At 49.9% G+C, this 13968-nt stretch overlaps 1 protein-coding gene across 1 annotated transcript; it reads right to left on the bottom strand.

Moving 5' to 3' along the window:
- Positions 1–12495: 12495 nt before the first annotated feature.
- On the bottom strand, positions 12496–13416 carry LOC311216121 (olfactory receptor 14C36-like; the record flags this gene model as incomplete). The annotated part of the gene is made up of 1 exon (XM_084297666.1): positions 12496–13416. One exon carries the CDS (start codon positions 13414–13416, stop codon positions 12496–12498), a length of 921 nt encoding a protein of 306 aa, XP_084153792.1.
- Between the last annotated feature and the right edge of the window lie 552 nt (positions 13417–13968).

The following is a 13968-nucleotide window of genomic DNA, read 5'->3' as shown; positions in this document are numbered from 1 at the left end:
GGCCACCTGCCCCTCTCTCTGCTGCCTGCAGCTGTCCCTGCCAGGAGCTGCTGCTCTGCACCCACCTCTTCTTTCCCCCTGCACGTGCTCACAGACCCCATCTCACTCGGCTGTGCTCAGCGCTGCCCTGCAGCACCCTGCCACCAACAGGGCCCTGCCAAGGGGCACCTCCATGGCTGCAGGAGCTACGGGGCAGCTGACAGAGAGCCCGGCATGGCCAGCCAGGGCAGGGTGTTCTGGGCTGACTGGGGGCACCTGCCTTAGGGCACTCCAAGGGGCTTCTGCCAGACTTCCTCACCTCACACTGCAACCCAGCAGGACTCTCAAAGCCTACTGCATTGCCCACTGCCCTCCCAGAAACAAGACCCAGCAGGAGGAGACCCTTCCAGGACCTGCAGCTGCATGGCCCTGCAGCCAGACACTTACCTTGTCAAGGGCTGTGCACATTTCTCCTGCAGGCAGCACTCTGCATCCTTCCACTGCCAACTGCCTTCAGCCACTCTCTCCTGTTCTTCTCTCTGTGTCTCTGCCTCTGTGTCTCTTTCCTGCTGTGCTGTGCAGAGGAGCTGCTTCTGGCCACAGCTGTCTCTCTGCACCACGGCCCTCTTGCCACGAGCTCTCTCTGTCCCATGAGCCCGGCCCAGCTCAGCAGCACAGCACCAGCCCAAGGCACTGCAATCACCCCTCTGGGGGCTTTGCTGATGAACCCACGAACCTCAGGCACTCAGAGACAATTGAAGACAGCTCTCCAGAAGTCCAAGTCAGAGGCAAGTTTCCTGCAGTGTCCCCCTGAGGGCCAGCACTGACACAGCCTCCCTTGGAGCTCGTTAGAGCAGAACCCTGGAGGCAGTGAGGACAAGGAGACAAAGGCAATGTGAAGGTGACACTGATGTGTAGGAAAACTGGATGTGTGTCAGCAAGCACAAGGGCAAGGTCTTGTCACATGGCACACAGGAAGGGAGATCCTTTCCCTTGACAGGTTGCTCAGGGCTCTTTGTGGGGCAGTAGGAAATGGGGATGTGCATGGCCAAGTGCAGGAGAATGGTACGACCCCTGCCTGCTTCATGGGTGGGGGGCGAGGAGGCAATGAGGCCCTGGTGCTTTAACGATCAGCTGTCTCCTCATAGGCCTCAGTGGCAGAGACAACAGCCATAGCCATGGACACAAAGAACTGGGTTTATGACTTTGAGCCCTCGTAGAGCCCTTGATCCTTTCCACACCAGGCTGTCCTAGGGACTCCCAGACCTGTACCTCTTGAGGGCTGCAGACCCTCTTCTGTGTGGTGCCACACTGGATCTGAGCTTGAGTATGATAACTCAGACTTTCTTGGAGGTCCTGCTCCTCGTAAGGCAGCTCTGTAGGAAGCTGGCCTGGTTCCTGGTGAGCAGGCACCACAGCTCATAAGGCATCCCTCGTGGTGCCCAGACCCTCCTCCTCCTGGTCACTGCTCACTCAGTAGAGTCTGCCCTGATGTGTAGTTCCTCTTCCTCTGGATCAGGACTAGGCACTTATTGTTCAAGATGTTCCTTTAGGCAAACTACTGCAGTTTCTCAAGATTCCACTGGACAGATGCTCCATTCTGTCAGGTGTTCATGTCTGCAGGCAGACAGTTCAACCTTCCCGTGTCTGTGCTGTCTCTGACAAGACAGCAGCATCAGGAGCTGCAGGGAACGTTTGGATAATACAGGAGTAAGAAGCTGAATAAAAGTGCAGCATAGAATCACAGGAGAGTAGGGGATGGAAGGCTGCCAGGTTCCACATTTGCTGTGCTTCCTTCTCATGCATGCTGTCAGTTTGTCTGGAGCTGCGTCCTGAATGTTATGGGGCTGTGCAGGTGAAAATTAGAAGGGCCAAAGCCCAGCTGGAGCTCAATCCATCTACTACTGTCAAAGACAAAAAAAGAAAACAAAACAAAACAACAAAAGAAACAAATAAACAAACAAAAAAGTGTATATAAATACTTTTATAAAAGAGGATTTAGAAGAATGATCATCTTTAATGGGTGTGTGGGAAAACCTGATGACAAAACCTGAGGAACATAGTGCCGCCTTTTCCTCAGTCTCTACCAGCAAGACCAGTTGTTCCCCTGGATATTTCTTCCTCCTCATGGCCAGAGCTACACTTCAAGTTTCACTTTGTGGCTGTTTTTTCTCTCCTGCTCTTTCCTATTACCACAGAAAGCTCCATGAGGGTGGAAACCCCTCCTGAAGTAGGCATCCCAACCCAGCAGGCTCCTTGCGGCCTCTCAGCCAACCACACACAAGTCACCTCAGCAGCAGCTTCCAAGCCAGGGGCCTGCTGCTGGCCTTGCAGCTTCTTGGCTAGACACAGCCAAGCCTTGTGCCTGCTGCTGCCCACTCATGGACTCAAGCAGAAGGGACAGGACAATCCTTCTGGGGGCCTCCTTTCTGTCTTGGTCCTCCTGGGTGTGTAGGCAGAGGGGATCCCCCAGTCAGCATGCCAAGCAAGTGCCTTGACTTCTCAAAAGTAAAGGGTGACCTGGCACCTCCTGACACAGGTGACCTCACAGTCCCTTTCCGTGACACGTTCCTGCTGCTGGCCTATCAGCTGCAGAGACAGAAGTGACCTCACAGTCCCTGCCACAGTCACATTCCTCCTGCTGGGCCATCAGATCACGAGGTAGAACTGACCTCTCTCTTGCTCCCTAGGTACCTGTTTTTCTCTTTCTAGATTAGAGACTAAGCAAAGTTTTAGTGGGAGTGTGTGTTGTCCTGCTAGTGGTATCAGGTCTGTGGTTAAGGCCATGACCCAGGAGATGACCTTGCTCTCTTCTTCCCCACCACTCCCCACACGGGGCAGGCCCTCAGGAAACACCCCTGAGCCTGGAGATGCACCAACCTGCTGCGCTGAGGTGCCACTACTGCAGGGGCAGAGGGGAGGGTTGGAGAGACACATGGAGCCTGCAGGCAAGAGTGGTGTGGCCTGGGGAAGTGAGTGGAAAAGTTACCCTTATCCTGGGTAACTTATCCTGGGAAAAGTTACCCTGAAGCCATAGGAGCCATTCTGGAAAGAAAACTTGTAGGCAGGAAGCGCACTTTTGTGATGGTGCCGAGCTGCTGGGCACATGTTCAGGGTGCTCTGATGGACTTTTATGTCCTTTTCCATCATGTATTAAGTGCCACGTTTCTCAGGAATAGAGTACCCAACAGAGCAGTGACAGATACTCTGAGATCTTGAAAGCCACCAGAAAGATGTCCCTAAGAATATGACTGATATAGTGAGGTCAGGAGAAGCCCTGGTCAGGAGAAATGTGAGATTTGGAAGAGAGAATAGGACTATCCAGCAGAAACTAAAGATTTTGTAAAAGGTAAGTTGGTTCAGGCTATGCGGAAGCTGCTGTAACCGTGACTTAAAACACTTATATGAGGCTATTCCCCAGCTTCAAAGAGCAAACTTAATTCCTACATTTAAATGTTACTCCACACCAAAACAGGAATCAACTACTCCTATGCCTGACATCTAAGTGTGCACTGAAGCCAAAACTCAGTCCATCGCCTCTTTCCCTTACCCTTACTCTCTTGCTTACCTTGATCCCTACCCTTAACACTAGATTTAAATGCTCAATTTAAGCCTAGAATTATTGGAAAAACTAAACAAACCCTAAATCACTAAGCTTGTCCGCACTTTAACCACAGACCTGATACGCAAAGCAGAACACCAATCCCTCCCAAAAAATCTTTCTTTAAATTCAAACCCAGAAAGGTGAGCCCTAGTCCCCTGATGCATGAGCACCTAACAGCTGATTCCCCTGTTCCTGTGCATTGACTTCCTCACCTTCAGCCCCTCTCCTAACCCTTACCTTTAGGTACCGTACTGGGTGTGGCCCTTAGTGCAGGCCAAGAACTGTGAGGTTACTCTGCAGTCACATGGCATGCAAAGATGGATGTGAGGGGTCATGGGTCTGATCGCCTTGTGGGCCGCAAAGAGGAGATGGATGGGAGTGCTCTGAAGGGCTCAGCTCTGCCTCAGCATCTCCTGCCCCAGCAGGAGCAATGTGACTGTGGCAGTGACTGTGAGGTCACTTCTGTCTCTGCACGCGATAGGGCAGCAGCAGGAACGTGTCACGGAAAGGGACTGTGAGGTCACTTGTGTCTGGAGGTGGCAGGTCAGCCTTGGCTTCTCCCTGGGAGCTGCACTTTTGGGCTGACATTTGGCAGTGGCCCTGCTAGGCCAGCAGAAGGCACCTGCTTGGCATGCTGACTGGGGGATCCCCTCTGCCTCCAGACCCAGGAGGACCCAGGCAGAAAGAAGGCCCCAACATGGGTTGTCCTGTCCCTTCTGCTTGAGTCCATGAGTGGGCAGCAGCAGGCACAAGGCTTGGCTGTGTCTAGCCAAGAAGCTGCAAGGCCAGCAGCAGGGCCCTGGCTTGGAAGCTGCTGCTGAGGTGACTTGTGTCTGATCAGACCTGGGCTTTGTCTTTCAAGGAGTACCTGGTGAGAGTTGGTGAGACATGGGTGAAACAAAGGATGAGAGCAAGGTTGTGGACAGAGATGGGTGTCTGTAGACTTGAAGGAAATAGGGCAAAGTGTGGGACAGCATAGGAAAGCCTGCAGAGGAGAAGGCAGAGGGTGCTGGTAAAAAGGGAAGGCCCCAACAGCCCTGAGGTTTTTGTCCCCTTGGCTAGAGTTTGTTGGGAGATATGTTATATTAATTCTGATGAGGCTTCATTGATTTCTTTCAACTCTGAGCAGCAGCTCAGAGGTGTCATACCACTGTTCTTCTCATGGCATCCCACTGCCCACTCCATCCCACAGATCCCAGGAAGAGCCTTGAGCCAGACATGGGGATGCAGGATCTCCTCTCCCAGTGGCTGGGGTCAGGCCTTGGCTCTTCTGCTTCACTAAAATCAACCAAGAGTTTTCTCAGCACAGGACTTTGCCAGTCTGCAATCATGGTCTCTAATTATCTACCCTAACATATCCCTGAGGAGGCTTTCTTAGTAACAGCCCTCAGTTGGGCCCATTCATACTCCAAGTCGCTTCAACTTTTCCTCCTGACTTTACTTGCTCGAGCGGTTACATCACTCTCTTCTATAGTACCTGAGCTCCATAGCATCAGTGCCAAAATACTCCATGGACCTCATTAAAATGCAGAAACTCCTGACATCTCTTCCATAGTTTTAGAAAGTCTTTACGGCTTGTGCAGCTAATTGCAGAGCTTGCATGATGTACTTAAGGAAGGAGATTTCAAAAAGCAACTAATGAAAATATTTTCTGTTTATAAATCCTGAATTTTGCTACATTTCAGTTTGGAGCATCTTTCTTCTTCTGCTATTTTTCTATGGTGTCTTCTTTGGAAACCTTCATCGGGAGGAAAAGTAGAGTCTAGAGGTCTGACACATCTGCTGCCAGCATGTACTGGGTCTGGCTGGAATGTTAACTTTCCCGGCAGCAGCCCATTCAGTGCCGTACTCTGTACTTGTAGCTGGAACAGCAGTGTTATCACACCAGTGTTGTGTCTACTGCTGAGCAGCACTGGCACAGCATTGGGCCTTTCTCTAACCCTCCTAGGGGGTGGGCAAAAAGTGAGAAGAGAAACATCACTAGGGCAGCTGACCTAAACCAACCAAAGGGATATTCCATACCATGTGGTGTCACACTCAGCAATAAAAGGTGGAAACAGGAAGAAGAGGGGAGGGGTGGGCTCTCGTTGAGAAGATGTTGGTCCTCCTCTCGAACACCGGCTGCGTGCGTTGAGGCCTTGCTTCAAGGACGTGGTCAATCATCGCTCATTTGTGGGAAGCAGAGAGTAATTTCTTTCCTCTGCACTTCCATATAGCTTTCATTTATTTTGTTTGTTTGTTTTCCTCCCTTTTTCCCCTTTCCCTTTTATTTCCCCTTAGTTAAATTGTTTAGTTCATGGTAGTCTTTATTTAATTATTATAATTATTTCCCTTTAATTAAATTATCCTTATCTCAACCCGTGAGTTGTCCTTTGCTTTACTTCTCCCCCTCCTTATCTAAAGGAGGGGGAGTGAGAGAGCGGTTGTGGGGTTTAGCTGCCCAGCACGGCAAAACCACCACAGCTGGGCCCCGTCTTCCCCACCCAAATATGTCCCTCAGCTGTCAGTGCCCTCTCCTCTGCCATAGTGGGACATGCTTTCCAGTGGGCTGTCTACCAGACACCATAATGAATACTGTGAGCAGGACTTGAGGGGTCTTGCTTCCAGCCAGGTGGAAGCAGGGAGGAAAAGGACAGTCGGGTTTACTGGACTGGGTATATTAGATGGCCTGGCACATCAGTCCCACCAATGTATCAGGCTCTACTGGACACCGGTACACTGGGTGCCCTAATGCCATCAAGCTAGAAAGAGGTAGAACCCACCTATATTTCTCAAGTGACAGGGGGATCCCAGCAGTTAACTGTACTGGAGGTTGAACTGAGTCTAATTGGGTAGGAATGGCACAAGCACCCCAATGGGACTGGCCCAGAGACATCCTCCTGTGCATCCTCGGCATAGACTGCTTCGGGAGAGGGTACTGCAAAGTTCCAAGAGGGCACCACCAGTGGGGTTTTGGGATATCTGCCTTATGAAAAGAGTTGCCCAGTCAATAGCTATTCTATTGACTGGGCAGCTCTTTTCACATTACTTAGTTTAGTTTTCCGTGGCTGGAAGGGGACCATTTCCCCAAGCTCATATGTACAACTACAGCCACTTGAAGAAATATTTTCTTTAGTTTTCATTCTGAGTTTTCCACAGAAAACCCAAGAGAGACCATGGATGTCCAGTTTTCTAGTAAGATTCAGGCTGAATTTCTCAGCTTCTAATGCTCGTTTTGAATTTATTTTATTTCAAATTTATTTTATTTTAATTTATTTTATTTCTATTTTTATTTATTTATTTATTTATTTATTTATTTTTTCTCAAGGAACCCATGACTTGTGTTAGAAAGTGTTTCACGTGCTGGGCTGGGCTGCAGTTACAGGGACAAAGACCACTGCTGGCAGTGGAGGTGTCAGACCTCCAGACTCTGCTTTTCCTCCTGATAAAGGTCTCCAAAGAAGTCCCCCTGGATCAATAGCAATAGGAGAATGATGCTCAAAACTGAAATGCAGCAAAATTCAGCCTTTAAAAACAAAAGATATTTTCCCTAGGTGCTTTTTGAAATCTTCTTTCTTAACTACATCTTGCAAGCTCTACAATTAGCTGTACAAGGTTGTAGAGTGCAATGAGGTCTCCCCTGAGCCTCCTCTTCACCAAAGTAAATAATCTCAGTTCTCTCAGCTGCTCCTCGTAAGTCCTGTGTTCTGGAACCCTCAACAGCTTGTTTGCCCTTCTCTGGATATGTTCCAGGACCTCGATGTCCTTCTTGTAATGAAGGGCCCAAACCTGAACACAGTGCTCGAGGTGTGGCCTCACCAGAGCCAAGTACAGGGGGATGATCACCTCCCTGCTCCTGCTGGCTGCACTATTTCTAACACAGGTCAGGATGCCCTTGGCCTTCTAGCCACCTGGGCACACGGCTGGATCGTGTTCAGCTGAGCATCCATCAACACTCCCAGGTCCTTTTCCTCTTCACAGTCTTCTAGCCACTCTGCCCCAAGCCTATAGCATTGCATGGAGTTATTGTGGCCAAAGTGCAGGACCCTGCACTTGGCCTTGTTGAACCTCATCCCATTCACCTCAACCCAGCAATCCAGCCTATTCAGATCCCTCCGAAGGGCCACCTACAGATCCTCAGGCAGACCAACACTACCTCCCAACTGGGTGTCATTGCAAACTTAGTGAGGGTACAGTCAATCCCCTCATCTAGGTCATCAATAAAGACCTTAAACAAGATAGGTCCCAGTACCAACCCCTCAGGGACACCACTTGTAAGGATGCCAGCTGGAATAACCAAAAATCTTGGTTAAAAGCTCTGAGGAGAGCCTTTATGTATGGAAACAACGTCCAAACAAAGTTACTGTACTGGGTCTGGCTGGGATGTTAACTTTCCCTGCAGCAGCCCATACAGTGCTGTGCTCTGCGTGTGGAGCTAGAACAGCAGTGGGATCACACCAGCGTTGTGTCTGCTGCTGAGCAGTGCTCACACAGCATCAGGACTCTCTTTAACCCTCCTAGCAGGTGGGAAAAAAAAAGTGAGAAAAGCAACCTCACAGCTGACCTAAATCAACCAAAGGGATATTCCATACCGTATGATGTCACACTCAGTAATAAAAGGTGGAAACAGGAAAAAGAGGGGAGGTGTGGGCTCTCGTTGGGAAAATGTCGGTCCGCCTTCTGAACACCGACTATGTGTGTTGAGGCCCTGCTTCAAGGACATGGTCAAGCATGGCACATTTGTGGGAAGTAGAGAGGAATTTCTTTCCTCTGCACTTCCACATAGCCTTTATTTGTTTTGTTTGTTTATTTATGTTTCACTTTCAGCCTCCTTTTTCCCCGTACCCTTTTTTTCTCTTTAGTTAAATAGTTTAGTTCATAGTAATTTTTCTTTAATTATTATTATTTAATAATTATTAGTTGTTCTTTACTTTACTTCGTCCCTTTTTCATCTAAGGAGGGGGAGTGAGAGAGCGATTGTGGTGTTTAGCTTCCTAACACAGTAAAACCACCAGACTCCTGCCCCAGCAGCAGGAATGTGACTGTGGCTGGGACTGTGAGGTCACTTCTGTCTCTGCACTTGATAGGGCAGCAGCAGGAACGTGTCTCAGAAAGGGACTGGGAGGTCACTTCTTTCTGGAGGTGGCAGGTCAGCCTTGCCTTCTCCCTGGAAGCTGCACTTTTGGGCTGACATCTGGCAGTGGCCCTGCTAGGCCAGCAGAAGGCACCTGCTTGGCATGCTGACTGGGGGATCCCCTCTGCCTCCAGACCCAGGAGGACCCAGGCAGAAAGAAGGCCCCCAGATGGGTTGTCCTGTCCCTTCTGCTTGAGTCCATGGCTGCACAGCAGCAGGCACAAGGCTTGGCTGTGTCTAGCCAAGAAGCTGCAAGGCCAGCAGCAGGCCCCTGGCTTGGAAGCTGCTGCTGAGGTGACTTGTGTGTGGTTTGCTGAGAGGCCGCAAGGAGCCTGCTGGGTTGAGATGCCTACTTCAGGAGTGCTTTCTACCGTGATGGAGCTTTCTTTGGCAGTAGGAAAGAGCAGAAGAAAAAACTTCCACAGAATGCACCTTGGAAGTTAAGCATTGGCCACAAGGAGGAAGAAATGTCCCTGAAAGTATATTGCTGTGGTGCCAGAGGTCACGCTCTGATTAGACCGTCACTTTGTCTTTCAAGATGAGGGCTCACGAGACATCAGTGAAAGCAAGGCATGAAAGCAAGATGGTGAACTGAGATTGGTGTCTGCAGACTTCAAGGAAATAGGTCAGACTGTGGCACATGATAGGAAAGCCTGCAGAGGGGAAGGCAGAGGGTGCTGGTAGAAATGGCAGGCCCAACAGCCCTGAAATTTCTGTCCTCTTGGCTAGAGTTTATGAGGAAATATATTTTATTCATTGTGATGAGGTCTCATCGATTCCTTTCAACCCTGTGCAGCACCTCGGAGGTGTAACACCAGTGTTGTTCTCATGGCATCACACTGCCCACCACATCCCACAGACCCCAGAAAGAGCCTTGAGGCAGACGTGGGGTGCATGATCTCCTGTTGCAGTGCCTGGGGCCAACCATTGGCCCATCTGCATCACCAAAACCAACCAAGACTTTTCTCAGCACAGTGCTTTGCCTGTCTGTAACCATGGCCTCCAATTATCTGCCCTAACAAGGCCCTGGGAAGGCTTTGTTAGTAACAGCCCTCAGTGGGGCCCATTAATACTCCAAGTCACTTCAACTTGTCCTTCTGACTTTACTTTCTCTAGCAGTTGCATCATTCCCCTCTCAGTACCTGAGCTTCATAGACTCAGCACCAAAATACACCATGGAAATCATTAAAATGCAGAAACTCCTAACATCTCTTCGATAGTATTCTTCAAGCCTTCACGCCTTGTGTAGCTAATTGCAGAGCTTTTATGGCGTTGTTAAGGGAAAAGATTTCACAAAGCACAGAATAAAAATATTTTCTTATTTCAAAGGCTGAATTTTGTTGCATTTCAGTTTGGAGCATCATTCTCCTATTGCTATTCATCCAGGGTGATTTCTTTGGAGGACTCCATCGGGAAGAAAAGCAGAGTCTGGAGGTCTGACACCTCCACTGCCAACAGCGGTCTTTGTCCCTCTTAGTGCAGCCCAGCCCAGAACATGAAACCCTTTCTAAGACAATTCAGGGGTTCCTTGGGAAAGAATTAAAGAATAAAATAAAATAAAATAAAATAAAATAAAATAAAATAAAATAAAATAAAATAAAATAAAATAAAATAAAATAAAATAAAATAAAATAAAATAAAATAAAAATAAAATAAAATAAAATAAATTTGAAATGACCATAGGATCCTGAGAAATTCAGCTGGAATCTCAGTAGACACCTGGACATCCATAGTCTCTATTGGGTCTTCTGTGGAAAACTCAGGAAGAAAATTAAAGAAAATATATCTTCAAGTGGCTGTAGCTCTACCCATGAGCTTGGCCGCTTTTGGGAAAGTGTCCCTTTCCCCACACAGAAACCTACATTGAGTAGAGTGAAAAGACCTGCCCAGTCAATAGAGTAGGGCAAAGTCCTTCTTCCTGTGCTATAGATGCAGAAGGCAAAAAGAATTGCATTGTGCCTGACACTACTCTGGGATGTGTCACCCAGGTCAGGCAACTTTACCTTAGCGCTGACAAGTCCATCACTAAACCACGCTGCCAAGCTCTACATCTACACCTTGGCTCTCCAGTCGATGACCCAGCTCATGGATGGCAATCAGGGAGTCTCGGTTAGCATGACGCTGCCTCAGGTGCACCACCATGGTAGCCATTGGCACCTGCTGTTCTTCACCCCTCAGCAAACCCCCAACAGAAGGATTCTGTGGAAGGCCAAGCAAGGTAGACTCCAGTACAGTTATCTCTTGGGATGCCCCTGTCACTCCATAAATACAGGTGGGTTCTACCTCTTTCTAGCTTGATGGTATTAGGGTACTCTGTGGTCCAGAGGAGCCTGACACATTTATGGGTCTGTTGTGCCAGGCCATTAAATATACACAGTTCAGTAAACCAAATTGTCCCTTTCCTCCCCACCTTCCCCTGGCTAGAAAAAAGACCCTTCTAGTCTTGCTCATAGTATTTATTACATTGTTTGGTAGACGGCCCAATGGAAACACGTCCCACCACGGCAGGGGAGAGGGCACTGACAGCCAAGGGATGCATTTCGGTGCAGGATTTGGGGCCCAGTGGAGACAAGGAGTCAAGGCAGTGGGTTTGAGGAGGCCAGCAGAAGCAGCCCAAGGGGTGGTGCTGCTGGTGAGGACATGTTTGTGCCAGCAGCCTGAGTGGGCAGCAGCTGTGCACAGGCGAGGGGAGGCCAGGAAGCGCATGGCAAGAGCGCTCCTGCCAGCAGAGCCAAGGCCGGGGCCAAGGCCAAGGGCAGAGGCAGGCCCAGGGCAGGGGGCTGCAAGGGCCATGCTGAGCTCCCTGCTCCTGCAGCAGCCACCCTGGCCTTCAGTAGACGTGCTGACAGGCTGCGGGGAGGGGACGAATGCCCTGGGTCCCCTTCCTCCTCTGCCCAGGTCAGCAAGGGCCCAGAGCGGCCTCCTCTCCCCTGCCCCTGCAGCTCTGGGCTCCCTTCGCGCAGCCCTGGCTCATCAGCACCAAGCCCTGCTGGGAGCCCTCCCCTGCATGCTGCCACTGCTCCCTGACGCTGCTGTTGCCCTCTGCCGGGCACTGCCCAGCCCAGCTCAGCCCCTGCCCACCTCTCCCCACCTCCCTGACCTTGCTTGCTCACCCAGTCTTTTGGTCTTTTCCACTTGTTCACTGAAGGCCTCTGAGACTTTTGTGCTGTTACCCAGCTTTGTGCCCTGGCATTGCAGAGCTCCCTTTAGCAAATCCATCCTTTGGCTTAGCTTTACTGTGAAGATCCACTCACTGCCCACCCAACACAAGGCACTCAATATCCCAGGAGAAGCCTTAGGATATCCTGGTGGCTCCAAATACCTCCTTGATGCGACCGGTCCTCTCACGTTTCAATCCCAAGAAGCTGCTTCTTGAAGTGTCAGGTTCTCCAGGGGCACTGGGCATCCACCAGTGACAACTCAGTCCAGCCCTCGCTCCCTCACCCAAAACCTGGTGCCCCCATGTCGCTGTGTCCAGGTGAAACCCAAGTACAAGACCGATGCCTTAAGCCTGGCTTTCCCTGATTGTCTTCTGCACTCCAGATTGGGAAGAAGAGCACTAAGCATGAGCAACTTCATTTTATTAACAAGATACCAGAACAGAGGCCAGGTGTCATTTAGGGATAAACACATTCAGAGAAAGCCTCTGGGTCACACACAGGACTGGTCATCTGGAAAAGAGGAATGAAAGCAAACATCTAACTGGAAAAAGAATTTTAAAGAATGCTATACCTGAAGCTCACAAACTGCCTGAGATTAACGTGAGTAAAACCAGAAAAGTGAGATAGCCAATTTATTGCTAAGTAAATAGAATCAGTTTCTTCAGTGTGGCTTTCAGCTCCTGGTTCTTCATGCTGTAGATGAGAGGGTTCAGTGCTGGAGGCAGCACCGAGTACAGAACTGCCATCACCATGTCCAAGGATGGGGAGGAGATGGAGGGGGGCTTCAGGTAGGCAAACATGACAGTGCTGACAAAGAGGGAGACCACGGCCAGGTGAGGGAGGCATGTGGAAAAGGCTTTGTGCCGGCCCTGCTCAGAGGGCATCCTCAGCACTGCCCTGAAGATCTGCACATAGGACACCACAATGAAAACAAAACAACCAAATGCTAAAGAAAAACTAAACACAATTGCCCCAACTTCCCTGAGGTAGGCATCTGAGCAGGAGAGCTTGAGGATGTGGGGAATCTCACAGAAGAACTGGTCCACAGCATTGCCATGGCAGAGGTGGAGAGAAAATGTGTTGGCTGTGTGCAGGGCTGAATAGAGAAAGCCACTGCCCCAGGCAGCTGCTGCCATCTGGGCACAAGCTCTGCTGCCCACGATGCTCCCGTAGTGCAGGGGTTTGCAGATGGCAACGTAGCGGTCATAGGCCATGATAGTTAGAATTGAATACTCTGAAGCAAAGAAGAAGACAAAAAAGAGAACTTGAGCAGCACATCCTTGATAGGAGATGGTCCTGGTGTCCCAGAGGGCATTGGCCATGGCTTTGGGCAGAGTGGTGGAAATGCAGCCCACGTCGAGGAGGGCGAGGTTGAGGAGGAAGAAGTACATGGGGGTGTGGAGGTGGTGGTGGCAGGCTACGGCGCTGAGGATGAGGCCGTTGCCCAGGAGGGCAGCCAGGTAGATGCCCAGGAAGAGCGCGAAGTGCAGGAGCTGCAGCTGGCGCGTGTCTGCGAATGCCAGCAGGAGGAACTCCGTGATGGAGCTGACATTGGACATCTGTTATTTCTGGTCATGAGGTCCTGTACAAGGAAGACAAAGGCAGTGATAATGTGCCACAGACATATCGGAGTAAAAACCTTTCCATTTTCTCATTTAAAATCACCAAAATATTGCCCATTTCCAGGCAGATATTTTGAAGCTCTCTTTCACTGATTCTGCCTGAGAGTGTCTCTGGGAGCAGAGGATCCTCTGTGGGCAATGGAAGGATCAGTCCGGCACTTCAGCCAGAGGGAGTAGCATGGTAGCAACATGGTAGGAACATGGTAGGAACATGGGGTAGTCTCAGATTAAGGTTACTGCTGATATCAAAGAGATTTCCCCAGTTTTGCTCCTAGTTCACCCTACTGCAGAGCAGACGTTTGGAGGTTTAGATATGTAATTATTTGTTTTGTGGTTTTGGTTCTAGCTGCCCCACCACACCGGAGAACTGTTTCTAAGGCATAAATCCTGGGCATTCTGCTGCACTCCAAGTAAAACCCTGTGGATCCTCAGAGGCAAAGACACTGTGCCTTTAGTGTAGTGCCCCTCAGAGATGACAGCCAGCCTCTC

The sequence above is a fragment of the Netta rufina genome, assembly GCF_964035555.1.
Source record: "Netta rufina genome assembly, chromosome: 18".
Classification (NCBI taxonomy): Eukaryota; Metazoa; Chordata; class Aves; order Anseriformes; family Anatidae; genus Netta; species Netta rufina.
Note: the sequence above shows the minus strand (reverse complement) of the source record. Positions and strands in the feature narration are given on the sequence as shown.